This window comes from Cucurbita pepo, chromosome 19 (assembly GCF_057944985.1).
Source record: "Cucurbita pepo subsp. pepo isolate OVF chromosome 19, ASM5794498v1, whole genome shotgun sequence".
In the NCBI taxonomy this organism is placed as follows: domain Eukaryota; kingdom Viridiplantae; phylum Streptophyta; class Magnoliopsida; order Cucurbitales; family Cucurbitaceae; genus Cucurbita; species Cucurbita pepo.
The window spans coordinates 9982327-10006427 of NC_141816.1; the positions used below are offsets into that span (position 1 = coordinate 9982327).

Here is a 24101-nt window from a genome sequence, read left to right on the forward strand (position 1 = left end):
AAATATCCCAATTTTTTTCGCTAACTTTTCAAATATGGAACATAATTTTCTAAACTTAATCTACCAGCGTTACAACTAATTTATCTCAAAGAATAATAAAAAGATTTGTGGTAACTGTAATAAATAAATATATACATATATATATATATATATATATATCACTCTACATTTTAAATTTTTACATGAATCAAAATCATTAAAATTAACCCTTTTTTATTATTAACCCAAACTTTAATTGAATCTTATTTAGCATAAAATAAAACAATACGGTATTTATTAATATATTAACACGATAAACATCTTATACCAAATAGATACTACGAGGTTCTAGCATACTACTTCTCTATTTGTATTTCTGCTCTAGTCTGGATAATAAAGTTTGATTTTCGGAAAAAATATGAAATTAATAGTTTTTTAAGATTTAAAAGAAAATTATAGGTGAATTACTATGGGGGAGATAATTTTATACATAAATATAGGTTTTACACCAGCTTTCCATATGAAATTAACAAAAAAAAAAAAAAAAAAAACAAATTAACGAAGATACAAAAAAAAAAAAATGCACAACTAAGATAAAATTACTAAAATTATCGAGATTGAAATGTATATCTAAATATAAAGGTATGTGTAGTTGTGTTGTTTATTTGATCTACACTTGGCGGGAACTTGCGCCGATCTCCACCGTCCATTCTCACGTCAGGGGCGCGAGGAGGTGATATGGCTGTGTCCATCGCCAGGAGAGGGGCCAGACTCCTTAATACCTCCCAACGTGTCAAAGTTGACGAATTTGTGGCCATCGCCACCGGGGCTTGGCCCCGACTGCTTGATGGCTCCCAGAGAAAGCCCCTCGAAGAAATCTTCAGCGATGGCCGCCGAGGCCATCGCATTCAAAGGCCTCGCTTCTGTCGCAACCAAACCGCCATTGCCCAACAGCGCAGCCACCAGAATCAAGCCGATCAAAGTCTTCCCCACGCTCCTCATAATAACAACAAGACCACGGACCAAGACTAGAGAGAGAGAGGGGGGGAATTGATAGAGTTTGTATGTGTTGTGAAATAATGAGGCAGCAGGCTTGGTGGTATTTATAGCAAGGAGGGAGGTGGAGAAATTGGGTAGCGTTCAAAGTTGTCGACAAAGGAATGTGGGATTAAATGAGAAAGATCGAGGGAGGTTCCTCGCCATGCAAGTCAAGTGAGAGGTTTCTATGTTTCCATGTTCTTCGGCGTCGAATGAGAAAAAAATTATAGAGGTTGCGAGTCCAAGTTGAAAGCAAGACATTTGGAAAAAGTTGGTTGGATTTGACTTTGATTTTTTATTTATTTTTATTATTATTTGTTTTGGGTTTAAAATAAATGATCTGATATGATGAAATCCATAATTCTATAACGTGTAGAAAAAAAAAACTACATTTAGATTTTAATAATATGTTTTGGAAGTCTCACTTATGCTAATTTAGGAAATGATCATGGATTTATAAGGGAGAAATACGAACTTCATTGGTGTGAGGTCTCCTAGGAAAATCCAAAGCCAAGGTATGAAATGTTATGCTCAAAGTGGTCAATATCATTCAATTGCAGAGAGTCGTGTTCGTCTAACACTTGTTTCGTTCATTAATTTGTTTGCAAACCGAAATGTTTAGTCAATTAAAAAAAGGGTCTAAAATTTATTTGATTTTTTAAAGTATGGGTAGAAGTTGTAAAAAAAATCATAGGCATGTGTTTTTTTATAATATTAATTAACAAAAATACAATAGTTGTTAAATTGAGTCGAATTTTTAAAATTTATATTTAATTTAATTTTTATGCCATAAAAAGTTTGAACCTACCCATGCAATCTTTAAATAATGTGTGGCGTCAATGATTAAATAATATTATTCAACTTAAAATTAAAATTTAACATAAACTCCCGTGATGTGGGCCTTTTTAAGTATTTTAAACTTTTAGCCCACTAATCAGAACTAAACACGTTAAGCCCATTAGAATATGGGCCTTTGGAAAAGTGGAGCACGTGGTGTCGGGTTGTCAAATGATGGAGGACCCGTAATTTGTCGGTAAAAATCGCATCCAGCTCCAGAGCTCCGATGCCGATCTCATCCAAAACGTTGTTAGTTTCAGAAAGGTATGAACCGTTTCAACAATGGCTTGAGTTACGAGAAAAAGATATGGTATGCTCAAGATGTATATGGCTTGTTTTATTAGTGTTCATGTTTTTATCTTTTATTTAAAAACAAAAAAAAAACAAAAATCATGAGAGCTCCAGAGAAAGAAGTCGAGCCTTAATTAAGGAGAGACTATTCGAGAGATTCATAAGCCTCAGAGGAGATTATATGGTATTTTGTTGGAAGAGAGGATTGTTGAAGATTATTGGAGTGAGTTCCACCTTGGTTAATTTAGTGGAAACTCATAGATTTATAAGTGAGAAATAGGCTTTTTAGAAAAACCGAAAGCTAACTTAACATGATAGTTTATGTCAAAATGAACAATATCATATCATTGTTTAGAGTCGTGATTCCTAACCATGTTTTTTATCCTTTATCTTTTATGTAAAAAACAAAAGCGTTGGATAATTATTTTTCATTAATATTTTCAAAAAGACTATAATCTTTTTTTGTTTTTTTGTTTTTTGTTTTTTTTTTTTTTTTTGTTAAGATTTTGTATTGCAATTACCACCCAGACTCCCCCCGAGAACATGGGGGAAATACGTTTTTATTTTTGGGGAAATAAATTAAAATAATAATAATAAAAAAAGGTAGGAATATTATATAAAATTAAGCGTATAAAAAATCTAAGAATACAACGATTCTGCACTTTCTATTGAGGGGCTATTCATTCATTCATTCTGAGCCTTTTTTTTTTTTCTTTTTTCTTTTTTTTTTTTATTTGGTATGGGCAGAAACAAGGGTCTCCAGTTCTCTAGGAGGATTCTTCCAGATTAAATTTAGAATTGAAAATTGGAATCTTTTACTGTGAATCACGAGCAATAAAAAAGGGAATTGATTCGAATTGATCGATATTTAAGTAATTTAATAAAATAGTCGTATTGACATCCACCAATTTAGAATATGGAGTAAATTGACTTTAGAGGGATTGAACTAAAATTGATTCCCAATGCTCACCAAGAGAGGAGAGGAAGAGATAGACCTCCAAACCACCACGTGGGAACCACCCTTTTTGGACCAACTTGCTTTCTCCTCGCTACCATTCTTTCTGTTTTTTTTTTTTTTTTTTTTTTTTTTTTTTTTTTTTTTTTGCTCTTATTGTTCTCCTTGTATCTTGGATCTTGTCATCCATCTTTTTTTTTTTTTCCTCCTTTTCTTTTTTAAAAAATAACTCACTTTTTATTCTTATTTTTAATTGAACTAGTCAAATTTTCTTCATTGTCTTTTGACCCAACCGTTGAGTTTTGATAATCCAACATGGAAAATACAACCAGTTTTGTAGGTACGGTCTACTTATCCTACATAAATTTGCGAGTCATCTTAAAACTATATAAAAAAAATAGCTTTATCATATAATTATTTATTTTTTTTAAATTAGGTTTGTTTTCTCATATATATATATATATATATATATATATTATATATATTTTAATTTAGATTTGTTCGGTAAATATTTGAACTTTTTATATTATTATTCTTTATGGTTTGATTTTGTTTTATATCAATTGGAGTAGAATGTACAAGAAAGAAAGCTTTTGCTCTATATGAAAGCTACCGTAAAGAGATAAGAATATTCGATAAACTATAGATTTTAAATAATAAATGAATAATCATTTACTTATAATATAGAATTGTTCGTGGTTTTGATAATGTAAATGTTGCAATTAAATTTTCTAATGACATGCTAAAATTTTTAAAAGATAATTGTGAAGATCTCGAATATGTTATACCGCTCATGAATTTACTCTTTAAACTGTTAGAAATTTGGATATACTATATAGTATATATATATAATCCAAAAGAAAATGTATTTGTTCATTGAAAGTAGAATGGAACCTTAAAAATGTAATACTTTTGAAACATAAAAGTTTAATGTATAATTTCAGACCAGATAAAAAGTATTAAAGATTTTATAGATAAGTATTTAGTTTCAGATAAAATTGTTTTAAAAAGTAACTTTTAATGAATTTGAATTTGAACTTTATATATACGTTTTTTTTAATAAACAAATTTATTTTATTAAAATTGAAAATTTATTTATGGCTTTAAACTAATTTTAGTAATAAATGGGAGAAAACAATAAATAAAAAACAAATGAAAAAATAAAAACCATTTTCAAAACAAATGAGATTTAATGGAACAACTAAAGGGATCATTAAAGAAGATATGAGAATACAAATTAAATCGATGAAAAGAAAATAGATTATTTATTAATTTCAATAAGAAATTCATATTTATAGTTTGAATTATTTAAAATAAAACTTTATGTATTATTTACTCTAGAAGTCTCATTATATTGATTATTTCGGTAACTTTTAATTAATAGCTTTAATTAAATGTTTTCGTTTGTAGATGGGTGTCGCTAACAACTAATTCGATAGGCTAGGAAAGATATCTAAATAATGCATTTTTTTTATTTGAATATTTGAAAGTATTATTTAAATTAAAATATTAATTAGTTCAACTGACAAACAGGAACTAAAGTAAAATTCTTTTACAATATTGTTTTGGTAACTAAAATAAAATTTCTGTAAATTTAAAGAATAAAAATATAATATTCAATAACTAACTTTGAGTTACGTATAGATGAAGATATTAACTTTTTAGTCAAACATTCTAATTTTCAACAAATGCAATATTCTTTAGAGAAAAATAGGATCAAATAAGATTTTAACAACTAAAAATAAAAGTTGACCCAATAAAAAATAAAAATTTTTGCACGGCTAAATTTTGGAAAATTGGCTTTATAGTCAAATACGCTCTCCAAATAAGGGACCCACAGGAGAAAGCTTGTTCCACCGTCCATGGCCACCCATCAAAATATTCACCAAAACCTTATATAAAGTATAAAGAACCAGAAATTAATTCACTGCAAACAGAGAGATGCCAAACCAAATCCTCTTTTTCTTTTTTGGCTCTCGCCGAATCTAACATCCCCGGCGAATGGCCAAAGTGAAGAGCTCCTCTTTACTTCTAATCGTGGCGCTAATCGCCGCCACAGGGTTCGTTCTTCTCGTGGATGGCAGACCGCTCCGATCTGGCTCAACAAATCAGAGTCACCCTATCAATAATGGCTCTGCCTTTGCCGAGAAGCCGGAAACAGCAGCAGCATCGCCGACGAGCAATTCCGATATCCACCAGAGTGGAGGCGGCGGCGGTGGCGGCGTAGTGTTTACGTTGGTGTCGGGACCGAGCAGGAAGGGTGCTGGACATTAAACCAAACATGAAGCATATTCTTTGCCCATTTCATATTGCCAAATCTTGGCTTTATATTTTTTGGGCTATGTACATGCAATTTTCTTATTACAGAGATTTTTGTTTTTCAAATTTAGAAACTTTCCAAAATGTATATTTTAGTTCAGGTAGCTTTGTATTATAACTATTTTAGTTTTTACTAATTAGGGTCGTATCAATCAATTGTCCCTTGATAAGTAGTTACATCGATGGATCATTTATATGTTAAAAGTAAAATTAAGATGAGTATACAAATAACTATCGTTGAAAGACAAAATTGCGATAAGTAGCTACACCGATTACGCCGCCTTCCCGAACGTAGACTACAGCGTTGGCCCCTAAACTAATATACTCTTTGCCCATTAGACTTCGTTTTTGTCAAGTCGATTTGCTACTTTACCACAATCAACCACTCCAAGATCTAAGGTTTGATTATTCAAATTCCTCTATGAGTGAGGACAGTTTACAATACGATTTGCTTATCAGTGTGGCCACGTTGAAATTTTGTGACCATGCTAGTCTCGCCGAGTCTCAAATCCTATTTATTGGTATCGAAAGTGGAAACAAGATTGATTGCACTCATATGTGCACAAACATAAATTAAATAAAAATGATGCAAAAATTTACGAGAATAAATTCTCATACTTCCACCGATGGTACTCAGTTACTATAATCAATTGATACAAGTGTAGCTCTTAACACTATAAAATTCTTCCGAATTATCTCTAGCACATACAAATGACAATGATTTTCGGTCTCAAAATAATACTAAATAATTTTTTATATAAACATAATAATATTTATATCATAATAAATTTAGATGAAAATGAAAGATGAACCAAATAAACGAGAAATCAATTAAACAACTTAGAACGGTATTCGTACATTCATGCTTATTTGAGAAACAAGCAGGAGCTATGAGCATACGTAACCCTCTCAAATTTCTTCTACGTTAACGCCGTAAACGGCATGCTGGGTTAATTAAGTCGATGGGCCAACCGAGTAGATGTGCTTTGAAATTCTGCCACAAACCCCGGTTAACTTCATTCTATTAACTAAATTCTAAATTTTATAAGCCTAAATTAATAATCCACTTTGTTTATTTTTTCAAACGAATTGGATAATATCCTAAATCTAAAATAAAATAAAGTAAATAATTTTAAAATTTTCAACTAGTATCTCATTCATTTGAATTATTCTATTATCATTAATTTTATATATTTTCTTTTTAACATTTACTTATGTAAAAATTAATCGATCAAATATTGGGTTAGTTTATTTTTAGTAAATGATTATGAAAAATGGTGGACTAAAGTATGACGAGTACTAATTTTATGAATAAGGATGGGGATTGTAATTTTTGGGGTAAAAAGAAAAAATTACAAAAATTAATTTTGCGGTCACGGGCTCCCACAGCTGTCAATGGCAGATCAACAAAGTAAATGAGGAGAACCGCCAGATGGCTGTATATCATTGGACGGTCATCTAAGCAGGGCACAGCGACGCCGCAGCGTAATGTCATTGACGGTTCTCGTTAACGCAACGCTAAGCCGTCGGTTCCCTGCTTTTTACGACTTATTCGGCACCCCGAAAGCCTGAAAGCGGCAGCTTCACCGGCTCTTCATCTCCGTTAACGTAAAGAGGATTTCCGTTTCTTTCTTCCTTCCAAGTGCCCGTACTGAAATTCTCTCTATTTCATCTGTTCGAGCTCGCCCGCATGATAGTTTAGCCTCTCTCCGGCCTCACAGCCGGCGTTTCTGCTGCAATGACGTCCATCACTTCAGTCGAATTGAATTACCTCGTCTTCCGGTACCTTCAGGAATCAGGTGGTTTTCATCTTTCTAGCTCCTTTTAAGTTTTTTGGAATTTTGTTTTACTTTGGTTGCTGCCTTTTGTTCTGTTGAGATAGATGGGGGAAAGTTTGGAATTCAAGCTTTTGTTATAGAAGGAAATATGGAGCTGATGTTCTTTTATTTAGAAACGTTCTACGAGGGCTGGTTTTCGAGCTAGCTAGGGCAAGAAATTTAGTCTTCGCGCAATAAAATTTGTAGATCAATGCAACTCTGGCAGGGTTAGGTTTACTTGAGCTTTCTGTTTCTTTCTTCTATTATTTGTTCTGCATACTTTGTGTGGTTCTGTTAGGTTTTTCGGTATTTTGATGTAGTGTTAATATGTAAGTTTTAGAGGGGGTCAGGCTTTGCATACGTGAGTGAAGCACTAACTACGGCTACGAGCCTAGCGTCCTTTCCTATTTGCTTCATTGGTGTGAACAATGGAAATAATCTAGGTAACCAGCGTTACAGACAATGGGTTTGTCATCCCTTTAAGTTCAGGTGGAAGGAAAAATGAGAGACTACGTACATGTTGATTTCATTTTCATACACAAATTACTTCGAGGTACTGAGTCTAGACAGTGGATAACTGAGAAAACTCTCGTATGGAATACTCGACTGTCCATCTGACACAACCAGAACCAAAGTATGAATGGATGGGCTTTAATGAGTAAAAAAAATGATATTAAAGTGACAGTGTTTATTTTGTCGAGTGCCACAAGCCACAGATAAGAATCTGACCTTCTTTCAAACTAAGACCTATTGGAGTTCAGGGAAAAGAGAACTGAGAGATGTATGTTAGGAGGTAGTATGATGTGTTCATAATGATTTACAGGTGTTTTACCTTAGATGACTCAAAGTCTAGGCCCTTCTTGGTTTCCCTACCTCTCTAGTTGATCACCCAATTGGAAGGGAGTGCTTGAACCCAAAGTGCTGAATCAAATATGTTTGGATCTAAAAGGATAAGGAGTCAATTTGACCACCTATGTTGAAAGGGTACTAGGCCAATGATTGGAAGTGAATCTAGAATATGACACCTACCTTGCCCCCTCATCAAAAAGATTAATCCACCCTCTATACGTTAAAAATTTGTCAAGCTTGCCACACAGTGGACACACCGCATTTGAACACAAATTGGACCATTTAAATCTATCCTCACTAAGTGAGGGCCGAGGGTCTAAAGGCTCGCACTCTTTAAATAAACCATTAAATATTTACGTAAACTTGATAACTTCCCTTGATAGGCTTTTCCTTAGAGAATTTAGTAACATTAGTCACCCACTCTCAAACTGGGAAAATGTTTTTAATTTAGTAACCTATACCTTGTGGCCAATACACTGCTGTGGGTCTTACCTGGATCCTCTGGTTTTGAAAATGAATGGTGATGGGAAAAGAGCCCCAAATAGCTCTCAAACTGGGAAAATGTTGAATATTCCATATATAGAATATCTTCTCCAGGACGCCCTTCCAATAAACTGCCTCTCCAAATACTTCAAATCTATCCTAAAGGAAAAACACCAGCGCCTAGTTTTTCTATAAGGTTTCTTCTTTTCATCAACTACTAACAATATGAATGTATTTAGGTCTCAATCCTGAAGATTAATTGCTTCTAAATACAAGTTTTTTATATAATTGCAAACATGTTTGGAAAATCCCGAGTCCATTGCTAGTTTCTCTCTGAAAGTTCATTTTCTGTTCATTTTGAAATTTTAACCAAATCTTATATCAAAGAAAGCAAATTCTAATATTTTCTTTTTGTTGTCTGTTTCTTTTTTAGGTTTTATACATTCAGCCTTTGCTTTGGGTTATGAAGCTGGCATTAATAAGTGTCCTATTGATGGAAATTTGGTTCCACCTGCTGCTCTCATTACTGTTGTACAGAAAGGGCTTCAGTATTTGGAGATGGAAGCTAACTTGAGTAATGTAGCACATCAATCTTCTTTTCCCTCCTAACTTTGTATACTTGTATTTAGTTAAGAATTATGCTGGCTTGCAACCTGAGAAAACTTTTGTGTTAATCTTGTCAGAATGACACAGATCTAGATGAAAATTTTTCATTCCTTCAGCCCCTGGACCTTATTACAAAAGATGTCCATGAATTGCGTCAAATAATCAAAGATAAAAGGAAGAGTTTACTGAAAGATAAAGATGTGGATAAAGAACTTGAAAGTGAACGTGGACGTGCAAGAGAGAAGGAACGACGTGAAAGTGAGGTTGAATGTGGGCGTGCAAGAGAGAAGGAACGACTTGAAAGGGAGAAAGAAAGACTGGAAAGGGATAAGGATCATGATAAGGATAGAGATAAAATAGAAAAGGAAAAGGAGAGAGAAAAGCAACATGAGGATCCCGATATGGTTATGGATCAAGATGAGAAGGTGCATGTGAACCAAGGAGAGGCTGGAGTTTTTGGAGGTATCTTTTCCTTCAGCGTTTTTCTTTAGTCCATGTCTGTATCCATGAAATTACTCATATATGTTGTTCTAATAGTGTGTTTGCTTTAATAGTATGTTTGTCTTTCCATTTCCTCTTCTTCTATTGTGTTTTTCAGATACTATCTGTTTTTCTTTTAAACTGTTTGACCTAATACATATCTTTTTCTAGACTGGTTATTTTGTCCTTGTGTATGTTTCCTACTTTTGGTTGGTGTAATAAGTGATCTGTGGGTTCATATGAAGTTGCAAGAATGTTTGAATTGAAAGGATAGTATAAACCTCTTTCTAGTGGAACTATTTTCTTTTGTTGCCTCACCAGAGGATGGGTTTTGTAGTTCCCCTTCATCACCAATGGTCTGAGCTCTTTCCACAGACAGACACTACAAAATTTTTGATGATTGAGCTTGTGTATCAACTGTTGTATTTCGTAGGACCAGAACCAATGGATATATCTACAACCTCAACATCCCAGTCCTGTGAAATTTCTAGTTCTGATGTGACAATTTTGCAAGGACATACTTCTGAGGTGGGAACAATTTGTTAGTCTTTATTTATTCTGTAAATTTTCTTCCCCCCAAAAGAATTGTTTGATATTTGATATTCTCCCTTATTCCCAATTTTTTCTATTCCAGCTGTATGCCTATGTGACGATCTGTTGCTTTCCACATCTAGGTTTGTGCCTGTGCATGGAATCCAACAGGTTCTCTTCTTGCATCAGGGTAGGTCCCTCTTTTCCGATACACACAAATATTTGAATTGTTTTTGCCTTTGAAATGTAGGGTTTATGTTTTAATGTCTCTTGTTATTTTGATCATCCTACATTCTATACCATCACCTGAATTTTTGTACGGTGAATCAGATTTCTTTTATGTAGTGAAAAATTGCGACTTGCAAGGGATGACATATTGTGTGTACTTTCATGCTTTTGTATAATTGAAGCAGGATGTTTGTTTTGAAAGTATTACTGGATTCATTTATTTAGTTGCAATGATTTTGTGGAATGATATCTCATGCTTAACTTTTTACCTGAATTATCGCTAGTTTGTACCTCATTGTAATGTGCTATGTCTTGAGTGTAACTGAAAAAAGGATACTTAATCAGAATGTATATATGAAATTTTTGTATAGTCTGATTTGTCTCCCTCCTAGATTAGCAGGATCGTATATTATGGTTGTCTTTTGATCATGAGGCTTCTATACTCTTTATATATTCATTTTTAGATTCTTACTTCAATTACAGCTCTGGAGATTCAACAGCCCGCATTTGGACAATAGCAGACAGTAGCAGTAGGTCGGGAGCTCAAAGTAGTCCGTTAAACGTGTTGGTGTTGAAGCATGTTAAGGGTAGAACTAACGAGAAGAGCAAAGATGTTACTACACTAGATTGGAATGTGAGTTTTTTTTTTTGTGGACATTTTAAAAAATTGTTTACACCATGTTTGCTATTTATGAGCTCTCACCTCTAGAACCATCTACAGGACGCTAATAATAGGATGTCATTTTGTAGTTATTATCTTTTACAATATCTTCTGTGAGATTTGGGTGAGTGGCTGTGTTTGCTTATTTATAGTTGATTTTTGTAGTAATAATAATACTGTATTTGGTGCTATGGAGGGGAGTTCTTATCGACCCATTTTGTCCTCAGTCTTTTTAATGGTGCGTATGTTTTGCACCAAGTGTGCTGCAGCCTTCAAAAGAAATAAACCACCAACGTGGCTTTTCCCTTGTGCTGCTGCGGGGTATGAATTATTGCAAAATCGAGTGCACACATTTTTTTTTTTTGTTAGCAAGTCATGGATGTCTCTGTGACTATTAGTTTGGCCAAGTTTAGATCTGTGTAGTTTGGCCACCTTCAAAGAAACTACAAATACACGTTGGTGTGGAGAAGAAAAGTTGAGTAGTTTTCTGAAAAATGGCAAGAGATTTTCTCTTAAAAGTTGAGAAAAATCAGCACTCATCTTTCAAATCATGTTTAGGAAGGAGAAATATTAGAGTTAGTCCACAATAATTAACTCCTCAGAAGTTACAAGAAAATGAACTTCAATTTTATCTTGGTGGTTTTTAGGTTGCTAGCCCATGCTTTCTAGGTTTATTTTCAATCCAATATTCCTATTAATTCCTTCATGGCAGACAAAGAATGGTTGAACTTGAGTGTTGACTTTTTTGAGTTGGAGTTAGATGGCAAGTGGAGGCATAGTGGAAATTTTCACATGAAAATTGTGAAATGGTCCCAAAAGAATACTCATCCAAAGGAGGGAAATGGTGGTTGGATTTCTTTGAACAATTTTACCTTTACCTTACTGAAAACGATCTTGTTTTGAAGCAATTGGTCAACATTTTGGAGGTTCGGTCATTATTTGAAGTTAGAAAAAATATTTGTGGCTTCATTCCAACTAAGAATGAGGTAACAAATGAGAAGTTTGAAAAATTGTCTCTTCATTTTTGGGTTATATATCCTTTAATTCCTTCAACACTGATCACGGGGACTTGTCAATTCTAATTTTACAAATTCGAATAAATTAAGTTATGATGGATGGAGGCTTTAGGTTGTCATTTGAGGATTTTGTGGCCAAAGATGTTGAGTTGAATTCTATTCCTTTGCATGATCAGTTGTAGAAGTCAAATGGTCTTTTCTTTAAGATGGCCTTCAGGTACACAACATTCTACATTTCCAAACCTGCATTCATGTTTCTAAAATGAAAAATAGACTTATTGAAGCCTACCCTCTCCATGATACCCGAAAGAAAGACTTCTCTGATCTCCTTGAAAATTCAGACATTAATTCAGACATTCTGAAAGAAGACTGTGTTTGGATGCTCACTTTCTTTCCAAAGTTACAACAACCTCTTTCGTAGCCTACTAGTCTTTTACTCTTTCAACGATCATTCTTCCAAGTTTAAATGTCACTTTAACCAAGGGTATCTTTAGCTTTCCCGCCACTAAGAATCCTATCTCGTCTCCAATTGTTTATGATATTGCATCTATTTAAACTATTTTGATGTTAATATGAGCGGTGAAGAATTTGAAGTGCATTTAGTTGATACAGAAGTTGATGAATTTTTTGTTGAAGACTCTTTTGCAGAAGCATTCGAAAGTTTTTTTTTTTTGGGTTGCTGATAAAAGGAATCTGTTAAATTCAATAATTTGTAAAAATGTGCACAATTATGTATTTAGGTTTGCATCAACAGCTGGATGTGAATACTTGGGGCTTTATTATGCTAATCATAACCCTATAGCTTTTTTCTGTCAAGTAGGTAGACGGGACTCTGCTTGCTACTGGTTCATATGATGGACAAGCTAGGATTTGGAACACCAACGGTAAGCTCTGTGATAAATTAGCTGATTAGATTTTTACCTTTAGGAGGTGAAGTATTATTAAGATACATGGAAGCCAAGAATTACGAACATGGACATCACATGGGCCATGGCACAAACGCATCAACATGCCTTTTTCTGAGAAAGTAGGACGTGAACATATTTTAACAAAGTAAAATTAAATAGAGCATTTGAACATTTATATAAATAGGCATCGAACTATTTGTATTTTAAATTATGACATTTATATTCAAAATACAAGATGAAAGAAAGGGTCCATATATACACACAAGAAGTTGAAGAAATCAAAAACCGATCCTTGTATCTTATAATAAAGGTTTGAAAAATTCTAAAACACAATATTTGTATAAATGATTCAATGAGTCGCAAGAAAAAGAATTGAATATCAATTAGTTTGTACAGTCTTTATGTTTAAAGAATTGAGTTCAACTGGTAGTGACTGTCCCCTAGTATTTAATATCCTACAGTTTTCTTTAGCATCAAAATGTAGTAGGGTCGAACCATTACTTTATGGAAATAGTTGAGGTGCATATAAGTTGATTCCAATACCCATGGATTATTTTTCTGTATTTTAATTCTAGTCTTCATAGGCTAATTTATGTTAAGAAGAAAATACTAAAGATTAAACCCTCTCATTCAAGTGTTCGATAATTATTAGCATATAATACATTTTACATGGTCATTTGGGATCAAAACTAATAGGAAATTCTTTCTTAGCACAAAAAGCATATAATACATTTTACATGGTCATTTGGGATCAAAACTAATGGTCATTAGAGGCTTCAATAATTTCACAGAAATATCCTTCACATATCGTCCAAAAGTATTTGCCAAGATCTGTAACTATTTCATAGACAGATCCTTCATCTACCTAACTATTCAAAGAGCAAAAGACATCATCATCAGTAACAAAATGAAGAAAAAGACAGTATCAGTAGCGAGTTAAAGAAAAGTCCAATATTCTTGGTAGTTGGTCCTGACCTAGTAACCCTCAATCAAGACCTTGATCACTATTTGAATTAATTAATTAAGGAACTATCCACTGCTACCTGTAAGAGGGTTTTCCTGCCTAACACTTCTAAACATTCTGAATACACACAGAAGAAGTTTTGATAGGGGAAGGAAATAAGAATTAAGACTAGCCTTGATGCAACACATCTATTAGGAATAACTTCTTTTTTAAAAAAAAAAAAAAATCAAAAACCTTTATTGAACTTTATTGCACTGAGTTATCTGTGCCTTCTGTTATGGTTGTATACATATGCTCTAGGCGAGTTAAGGAGCACATTAAGTAAGCACAAAGGACCCATATTTTCTCTAAAGTGGAACAAGAAAGGCGATTATCTTCTCACCGGAAGCTGTGACAAAACTGCTATTGTTTGGGATGTGAAGGCAGAGGAATGGAAGCAGCAGTTTGAATTTCATTCAGGTTGTATACAATATATTGAATGTTTTTCAAGGAAAAAGAACGCTTGCAAAAAGTTGTCCATAATGATGCTGTTTTTACATTTAGGTCCAACGCTTGATGTGGATTGGCGCAATAATGTATCATTTGCGACAAGTTCCACGGACAATATGATATTTGTCTGCAAAATTGGAGAGACTCGTCCTATTAAAACTTTTGCAGGACATCAGGTTCCTTTTTTCCCCGCTTCCCTATTTAAAAGGCTTGGTATTGCTGGTTGTTTATCTACTTGAATAGTGAGTTTTTGAATCTGATTGACTTTGGTCTAAATTCATTATTGAGTTCAGTGTTTTTTCTAGTTGTATTTCAAGTTTTGGAAGTATGTTGGTTACCTTTTCTTGGGGGATGACTAAAGTCCCTCGTTCTAGCTAATTTTTGTTTTTCAACTTTGCAGGGTGAAGTGAACTGTGTCAAATGGGATCCCACGGGATCATTGTTGGCTTCGTGTTCTGATGATATCACAGCTAAGGTTATTTGTATTGCCCAGTTTTGTGGCTCATTTGCACCTAATTTTTTAGTTGAATTTACTGTCTTTACTTTTATTTTTGAAATGAAGAACAAAGCAAGAAAAGGATGTGTTATACATGCCACTTGTTCGTTACATTCTGCTTGTATCTTGTTGTCCTGGAATTTTTTTTCCCAATTGTGTTCACCAGAAAGTTTGATGCAGATATGGAGTATGAAGCAGGACAAGTATGTTTATGATCTGAAAGAACACTCCAAGGTACTACTAGTGATCCAATATCATGTGCTTGAATTTTGTAATTTTTATGTCTTCCGATTAGAATATAATGTCAGAATCTTTTGTTCAGGAGATATACACCATAAGATGGAGCCCCACTGGACCGGGTACCAACAATCCAAACCAGCAGTTAGTGTTGGCCAGGTAATTAGCTGTGTGTGATGTTCTCTTGTTTAACCAATGATAATCTGTTCATGTGCCTGACCTAATATGGTTTTGCTTGTTTTATAGTGCATCATTTGATTCAACAGTGAAGCTGTGGGATGTAGAACAAGGGAAACTCATCAACAGTTTAAATGGACATAGGTACTATTCTTGATTGTAGCATCAAACATGCATAAGTTTTACACCTATTCTTCGGGAAATTTAGATTTGTGTACTAATTCAATTTGTTGAATCACCAGGGAACCTGTATATTCTGTTGCATTCAGCCCAAATGGTGAGTACTTGGCCAGCGGATCTCTTGATAAATCAATGCACATATGGTCACTGAAGAGCGGCAAGATTGTTAAAACATACACCGGTAACGGGGGTATTTTTGAAGTTTGTTGGAACAAAGACGGTGATAAAATCGCTGCCTGTTTTGCCAACAACACTGTTTGTGTCTTAGATTTCAGAAAGTGAGATTTTCAGAAGTTCCCATAGAGGATCAGCTTCATATATATATGTACTTTTTTATTACCATGTGCGATGTTCTCTAACCTAGACCTTAGACTTAACTCGTCAATTTATATTGTTCGACAACAATCCTTCTACAATGTTTTAAACCTTGTGTACAGCATTTGTAACTGCGGTTAGAAATTCTCGAACTTTTTATTGGTTTTTTAATCCTTTGTAACAATTTTACCTCTAGTGATTTTATGATTTCAACTTCATTCGCAGGTTCTTCACAATCTTGTTGGTCGTGCTTGGTTGAGTACTACTCTATTGAACTGAAAAAAACGAGGGATTAACTATTAAAAAAAATAATTACTAATTGACACAGGTTGTACTCTTTCACAAATTTGTAATTATATTTTCTGTAATTGATATCTCATAATAATTCATGAAATTATACTACACGTTTGGTCATTTCCATATTTAACTCATTGAGAAAGTATTTTTGAACTTAATTGAATAATCAGTGAACTTAAAATAGTACTTATAAATGGGCCTAATATATTGCACAGGCTCGTACGGATCTCAGACCACAGGTCAATCAAACCACAAACATTGGGCTTGTATTCCTTGTAATGGGCCTTATCTATACCACTCATTTATAACATAATAAATTATATCTTTTTTTCTTTTTTGTTCAAAATATAAATGGTGAGAACATAATAATAGGTTCTAAAAACAGTAGTTGTGCCTAAAAAATGGATGGTTCTATTATTCAAATAATCAATTTTCATTCTCAAATATCAAAATTTAAATGAGTAAAGTTAAAATTTTTAATTAGTTTTTGGTTGGGTGGGGAGAGTATTAATTATAGTAATTAAATAGATTAATTGCATTAGGTCCACTGATTGATAAAGAGTTTTGCAATTATGCATTTGTTCCAATAAATCCTATTAGATAGTTTATCAATGTAGTTTTATAAAAATTGAGAGTACGAATGAACCGAGATCACTTTATAATGAAAATAATCTTTGCGATCTAAAAAAAATTGATAGTTAGTATTTTTACTTTTACTAATAAGTTGTGCCAATGACTCAGTCATAAGAACTTCAAAACTAATTCTTTTCAGCTTTGAGCCATTATTCTAAAATTGAGTATCATAAAATCATCCACGTGTGAATAATTTTTACTATTAATTTTAAAAATTTAAAGTCAAAGTCAAAGAGAGATATTAATTTTTTTTAAAAGACTCTTTCATCTTTATTAATCAACATTAATTAGTAGGTAAAATATTCCTATTTATAACTTGACGTATATAAGAGGTAAGAAAAAGAAAGAAAGACCTTAGTGTTTATAATGTTTTTTTATATCATAAGAAATGGACAGAAAATTATTCCTATGTAAAAAATAAACGAATTATATATATATATATATATATATATATATATATATATATATATTTATGACAGAATATTATTCCTATGACAAACATATTTTAAGGTTAATTACATCTATCTATATATATATATATATATATTAAACTACCATGCAGTTTGGAGAATTTAAATTGATAGTTATAACCAAACCCTCTTATCTTTCTTTGAATTCTCGCTTTGGTTGTAATGGCCGTTGATTCTCAGCTTTCATCTCCTCTCGCCCCGCCGGCTTCCCAGATGGATGCCAAACTCCGTTTCATAGAGGACATCACTAAAAAAATACTGACTCGGTTCAGGAAAGGGTGCTGGCTGAGATTCTGACCAGGAACGCTCACACCGAGTATCTCAACCGCTTCCAGCTCAATGGAGCCACCCACCGGGACACCTTCAAGTCCAAAGTTCCAGTGGTCACTTACGAGGATCTCCAGCCCGACATCGAACGTGTCGTTAATGGTGATCGCTCCCCTATTTTTTCATCCCATCCCATTTCTGAGCTTCTTACCAGGTCAAGTTAACTTTACCTTATTTTTCTTTGTTGAATCTTTTAGATTCATAAATGAGGTATTCATTTTGAACATCCAATTTGCAGTTCTGGGACATAGCCTACACCATCCTACCCAACATGGCCTACTTCGAATTCCTCCCATACTAGCCTACACCATCCTACCCAACATGGCCTACTTCGAATTCCTCCCATACTAGCCTACACCATCCTACCCAACATGGCCTACTTCGAATTCCTCCCATACGACACGTCGTCCTCTCCAATTCTCTCCCCAAACTCCCCACCTCGACTTGTCGACCTTGCTGACATGGAAATCGGGAAAAAGTACGAGCTAGTAATCACTAGCCAATTCCCCTCCGGAGGAGATTCTAAATAAGTGCCGCCTCACCATCGAAGAGAAGCCTGAATTCGGTGTACATCCAAACCCGAGTCTCCTTAAACTCAATTGGACCGCTGGAAATCAAGGTGGTCAAAAACGGGACGTTTGAAGAGCTCATGGACTACGCGATCTCAAGGGGTGCGTCAATCAATCAGTACAAAACGCCACGGTGCTTAACTTTCGCACCCATCCTTGAGCTCCTTGACCGTAGGGTAATTTCAGTGCACTTCAGCCCGTCAAAGCCGCACTGGACACCGGAGTGACGCCGTTTAAGTGGCAATAAAGAATAAATAAATAAAATATTAAATGAATCAACAAAAATAAGATAAATTACTTCTTCATGGTTGTCTTTGGATTTCTTTTGAGAGTAAAAAATACAAGTTGTTGAAATTAGAGTGTTTTAAATAGTTTGTTCCTATAAAAATAAAATAATTACTTTTTCTTTCTTATTTATTAATTTTTTTTTTTCTTGAAACAATTGGGGAACCATATAAGGACTCAAATGTATTTATTCACCGTAGTAAATTAAGGATGAGTGAATCAATTTTAGCAAGTTTAAATTCCACTAATTTTAATTATAAAATTAAATATGCATGTGATAAAATTAATGCTATCCTTAATTACCGTTTAAGTCATATGGGAGTTTACTCAGTTTGGTAAAATTAATGTTATCTTTAATTACCATTTAAGTCATATAGGGAGTTTATAGGGAGTTTACACGTAAGATTAATGCTATCTTTAATTACCATTTAAGTCATATACACAGTTGGGTAAAATTAATGCTAGTTTATACTGGTGGGTTAGGTTAAATATTTTGGACTAAATGAGTTGGTGACCCGAAGAACTCAAATAAAATTTTGAACCTTGTTCTCAACGTCTATTTTTTTTTTATTAGATCTTGGGTTCTGTTGTTCGGTTGTTTTTTTTTTTGTAATTATTAAAAAAACTATATTTATTCACAATACACGTAGATAACTAAAATACCATAAAGTCCAAATATCGAACATTTATAAGTCAAAACCTAACACTTGTTACAAACGTTGAAATATTCTTAATTTTTTTTTTTTTTTAAAGTGAGGTAGGTTTATGTTGGGTTGTAACATTGTTTTTTGGTTACCCACCAAAAAAAAATGTCAACATGCAACCAAACAGAATTTTCAATTTTCCAATAGTTTAATCTAATCCAGCTCGAAAAAAATATAACCTAACATTTATGGTTTGAGTTGAGTAATATTGAGGATTATTGGGAGTGAGTCCCACGCTAGTTAATTTATTGGAAGATCATGAGTTTATAAGTGAGGAATACTATCTTCATTGGTATGAGACTTTTTTGAGAAGCCAAAGCAAAGGTACGAAGCTTATGCTCAAAGTGGACAATATCATACCATCGTAAAGAATCGTGATTCCTATCAAGTAATTCCGATTGATTGAATTATCTTATCATACGAACATTCTTAAATTTAGTTCATTCTTAATTTGTAAACACTACGAGTGATTTTCCATTTTTTATTTTTTTCAAAGACTCTGAACAAAGAAGGATCAATGCAATTGTTTGTAGCTATGATCTAATAAAAATTAAATGTGTATTTACAAGCTCATATAAATATTAGTAATACGTTTGAATCTATACAATGGGAGGTATAATGAAAACATTTATAAAAAAAGAAGAAATAAACAGAAAATATTACCGCACAAATATAATGGTTTTTTTTGGATCAAGCTGGGCCCAGCCCACGGCTATAATGGGCCTCATCTGACGAGAGATTTATGGATTGTTATTTAATAAAAAGAATATTAATATTTGTCAAATATCAAGTTGGTCTCTAATATTATATATTTTTTATATTAAATTTAAAAAATAACAAATAAAAGTCCCTTGTTTTTTTTACAAGTTGTTTTGAAAGGAAAATAGGAAAAAGAAATGGAAATGGAAACGTAAATGGTCTGTTGCCAGGTCGTTCAGTTGTATGGACGCGTGGCGGGAGCGCGAAGGGTAGATAAGGGAGCTGTTGAGCGTTTGACTTGGTGTGGACCTAATAAAGCCGAAGCGTATACGATTTTGTGCAAACCATCCCTCATTTACACGGAATATGAACGCGTTGAAAATACCGTCAACGATGCTCCTCTTGCGAGACAAGGGAATATCTTCCAGGAGGCCTAATCACATTTCTCGACATCGAAAACAAATCAAATTCAGAATCGTCTAAAAGTTTCTCAAACGATTCATAGTTTTCCTGATTCCTTACTGTAATTCTCTTCCTGCGAGACCAGGGAATTTAAAAGCATAACCAATCCATTTAGTCGCACGGGAAGGAAGAAGCTGAATTATTGCGCTTCATGCTCTGCACTCTGCGCCAACTCCGCGATGGCGGCTGCTAGACGCGCTTAGCTTTTCTATCGTATTCCAGGTAATTTTCTCTTCTCCTTCCTCGTAGTTTTGGTTTTTTTTCCCATTTGATTGGTTGTTTTCTTTCATTTCTTTGGAATTGGTTTATCCTACGCCTTTCTTGTCTAATCCTCGAGTTTCGGATCATTTATACTGTTGTTTCCTATGATGCTTCTGATTGAATCGAATATCCAAAATTGTGTTTCCTCGTAAACTTTGGTGTTGTTGTAGATGGAACCGTAGTTCTCTTGTAAAGAAGAAGAAAGTGGATCTGAGGCATGAATCGCAGTTGGAACGGATAATTAAATTGGAATACACTTCTAATGAAGTCTTAGTTAGCGATGCTTGCTTCTGAAAACTGCTCTCTCTTGCATTTCTCTAGGTTTTGCATAGAGAATCGTTAGTGTTCAAGGTCTTTAGATCAAACAGGGACCTGTTCCTGCGGCTAGGGTCTACGTACGAACAAGTTTCTGTTTGTAGTTGGCTCAACATCTCTCGAGGTTGTGAGGAATTTCATTTTTTTTTTCCTTTTATTTTGTAATTACTAATTGAGTTTTTGCACGTATTTTCTGGTCCATTTCCTACTTATTTTGCTTTATTCTGGCGAGAACCATCCGTCGATGACTATCAAATCTCATTATGCCGGCTTGGAATGCATGTAGTTGGTTATGCATCTTTATATTGAATTTCTAGTGAGAAATGATTTCAACCTATGACTCCTCACCTCGTTTTAATGGATTGCAGTTATTTTCCCAGAATAGGGAGGCACGTGCATGTGCAACTATTCACCATAATTAAATGTGTGCTGAAGGATCAATAAGAGAGTGTTGGACCAAATACAAAGTTGTTGGTGAAAATTCTAGACAAACTAAGCTCGAAGTTAAACCAGCAGGTTCTAATGGAAATTATGACTCTTGAAAAGTTGAAAGAGAATGATGAACGAATTCAAAGTACAGGAGAAGCTGAACATGTTGATGAAATGCATCTCAGAACTCACAGGCATGAACATATAATTACAGTAGAAAAATCCCGAAGCTGCAGCCCAGTTCCAATAGTAAACACTAATATAATATCAAATTTCAGCAGAAAGGTACAAATTTCAAGTTTGTATGGGGGGTTGCCAGTCACAAGCTCAGAAGATCGTCCCAATTGCATGTCCAATGAAAAATCTCAAGTTCGTGATGGTGTTTTCTCTGACTACAATGCTAATCCTACTTTTGCGCAAGTTATATCTAGAGAGACAACTGACACCGCTTCACCTGTGTTATCAATTGGACGAGCAAGTTTCACCAGGGGTACTTCTGAGAAAGTAAGATCTGAGCCATCAGTTTCTGTGACTCCATCCCTCTCACAAGTCGAACCCCAATTCCCACTCAGATTGTCTGTGGATAGAAAAAGTGGTATAATTGGACAACAGCCACAGAAACTTCCTGAAGTTGTTTGTTCTTCTGAGATTGAGCCCAGATCTGATTTAGGAAGTGCTGAAGCCAGAGTTCAGAAGTTGGTCGAGAACTTGAATAGCAATTCACTTGAAACTATTAGAGCTGCAATAGCTGAACTCCGAAGTCTTGCGAAACTTAATACTGATAACCGGATTATGATTACAGAACATGGAGCAATCAGCTTTTTGGTTAAATTGCTATATTCTACAGATGCAATAGTTCAAGAGCATGCTGTTACAACACTTCTCAACCTATCAATCTATGAAGACAACAGAATTGCCATTGCTCAGGCCGATGTAATTGAACCTCTAATTCACGTCCTTGGTACAGGAACCCCTGAAGCCAAGGAGAACGCAGCTGCCACTTTCTTTAGCCTTGCTATGGTGGAGGAAAACAGGGTAAAGATTGGGAGGTCTGAGGCCATTGGGCCTCTGGTTGAACTACTAGGGAATGGGACTCCTAGGGGAAGGAAAGATGCAACAACTGCATTGTTTTATCTGTCTATGCTTCCAGAGAACAAGGTCAAGATTGTGCAAGCTGGAGCTGTACAGCATCTTGTGGAGTTGATGGATCCATCAATTGGAATGGGTGACAAGACAGTTGCTGTTCTAGCAAATCTTTCTACAATCCAGGAGGGGAAGGTTGAAATTGGTAGGGGTGGTGGGATCCCTGTGTTGGTCGAGGCTATTGAACTGGGTTCTGCTAGAGGAAAAGAGAATGCAGCAGCTGCACTACTACGGATCTGCTCATCCTCTAATAAATTTTGCATCATGGCTATCCAAGAAGGAATTATCCCACCCTTAGTGGCGTTGTCTCAATCTGGAACTACGAGGGCCAAGGATAAGGTACTCACTGTCATAGGTTCTGTTCTCCTATAATTTCAACTTTGAAAAGTATTATTAATTCAAAATTAAACTTGTCATTGCAGGCTCAGGCACTGCTTAGCCTCTTCAGAAAGCATGTGCATAGTAATGTTGAAGAAGTCCACTAATCTTGAAGTATGTGTGACCGTCCGTGACATAAACCCTGGATGTCGCTGCTGTTGAGGGGGCATATAAATTTTCATGCCACAATAGCGTTACTTCAGGTACCTGTGTAGAATATTTTCTTGATTTGCAAATAGATGATGGAAATGCAATAAAACTCATTAAAGAAAAAAAAAAGAGTAAAAAGGCCAAGCAATTTTCAACTAAAGTTTCAATTTGATTGTTTCATACTTGAAATTTTCCATCTAGATGTATTGAATAAAAGACTTACTGCCTGTAATTTTGATCTTTTGGGTTAGCTCGTGAATCATGTATATCATTAAACCCAATACTTTTTAGAACTGAAGAACACAATTGTACGACCTATAGAATATATAATGTTCAAGTAATGTCGTTGATCCCAGTGATCATCCGGCTTGGATTTTTAGTTTCCAACTACTGGGTTACATTAATAGATGACATGGATCAATTACTTCATTGTAATTTCCCTTTAATTACTGTGTACTCCACAATTACTGGATAGTTAAATTTATGACATCTTGTTTTAGGAGGTAGCTGATGGTTGCTGTGCCTATAATATCAAGAACTAAGAAGATGAGCAAGAGCTGAACCCTAAGCATCAACAGACAGCAACTGATCCTCCATTATTTGATGCTATGTCAACGGTATGAACTCAGTCAGACAAGAAGGGTGCTTTATCACTAGCCAATATTTGGATGTAAATCCATTAGGAATGCTTTTCCACTAAGCTTGTAACTTTCTAAACTAGTCTTGCCTGATTTCGATCCATTTTAGAATCTAATTTAAATAATTTTTATGTAAAATTCAGAAATCAAAACAGTTCGTTTAAATTACTTTCTTTTTATTATTTATCCATTTTTTTTAAAAATTACTTAATACGAAATTTTAAACATGAAAAAAAAAAGGTTCCTAAATTATAAAAAAAAAAAAAAAAAAAAAAACAACGATTTTTAAAACAAAAATTTCTGTTATTTAATTGAATAAGATAATATTGTGTAATTTATTTCAAAATGATATTTTTGTGATAGACCAATAAAAAAAAGTCACGGATTTTGTGGGTGTGACTGAATGTTGCATCAAGTCGTTTTTCATGCTTGGTTACAAAAATAAATAAAATTTGATGAATTGGGAGCTCCATTTTTAGATTAAA

General features: G+C 34.1%; 2 protein-coding genes across 4 annotated transcripts; both read left to right on the top strand.

Moving 5' to 3' along the window:
• Positions 1-6947: 6947 nt before the first annotated feature.
• On the top strand, positions 6948-16074 carry LOC111781464 (WD40 repeat-containing protein HOS15). 2 transcript variants are annotated; one of them, XM_023662061.2, is made up of 14 exons: positions 6948-7218; positions 9002-9147; positions 9252-9636; positions 10088-10182; positions 10329-10375; positions 10897-11047; positions 12911-12974; positions 14263-14421; positions 14506-14627; positions 14852-14926; positions 15128-15181; positions 15270-15343; positions 15431-15505; positions 15604-16074. In XM_023662061.2, the coding sequence occupies exons 1-14, from the start codon at positions 7158-7160 to the stop codon at positions 15821-15823; spliced, it is 1728 nt and encodes a 575-aa protein (XP_023517829.2). In that variant the 5' UTR covers positions 6948-7157; the 3' UTR covers positions 15824-16074. The 2 variants fall into 2 exon arrangements, with proteins under 2 accessions (XP_023517829.2, XP_023517830.2); XM_023662062.2 differs by lacking the exon at positions 6948-7218 and adding an exon at positions 7336-7463.
• A 4110-nt stretch (positions 16075-20184) lies between these two features.
• On the top strand, positions 20185-23784 carry LOC111781210 (U-box domain-containing protein 4). 2 transcript variants are annotated; one of them, XM_023661684.2, is made up of 4 exons: positions 20185-20524; positions 21247-22789; positions 22873-23031; positions 23479-23784. In XM_023661684.2, the coding sequence occupies exons 2-3, from the start codon at positions 21401-21403 to the stop codon at positions 22933-22935; spliced, it is 1452 nt and encodes a 483-aa protein (XP_023517452.2). In that variant the 5' UTR covers positions 20185-20524; positions 21247-21400; the 3' UTR covers positions 22936-23031; positions 23479-23784. The 2 variants fall into 2 exon arrangements, with proteins under 2 accessions (XP_023517452.2, XP_086976032.1); XM_087119906.1 differs by lacking the exon at positions 20185-20524 and adding an exon at positions 20885-21002.
• The last annotated feature ends 317 nt before the right edge of the window (positions 23785-24101 follow it).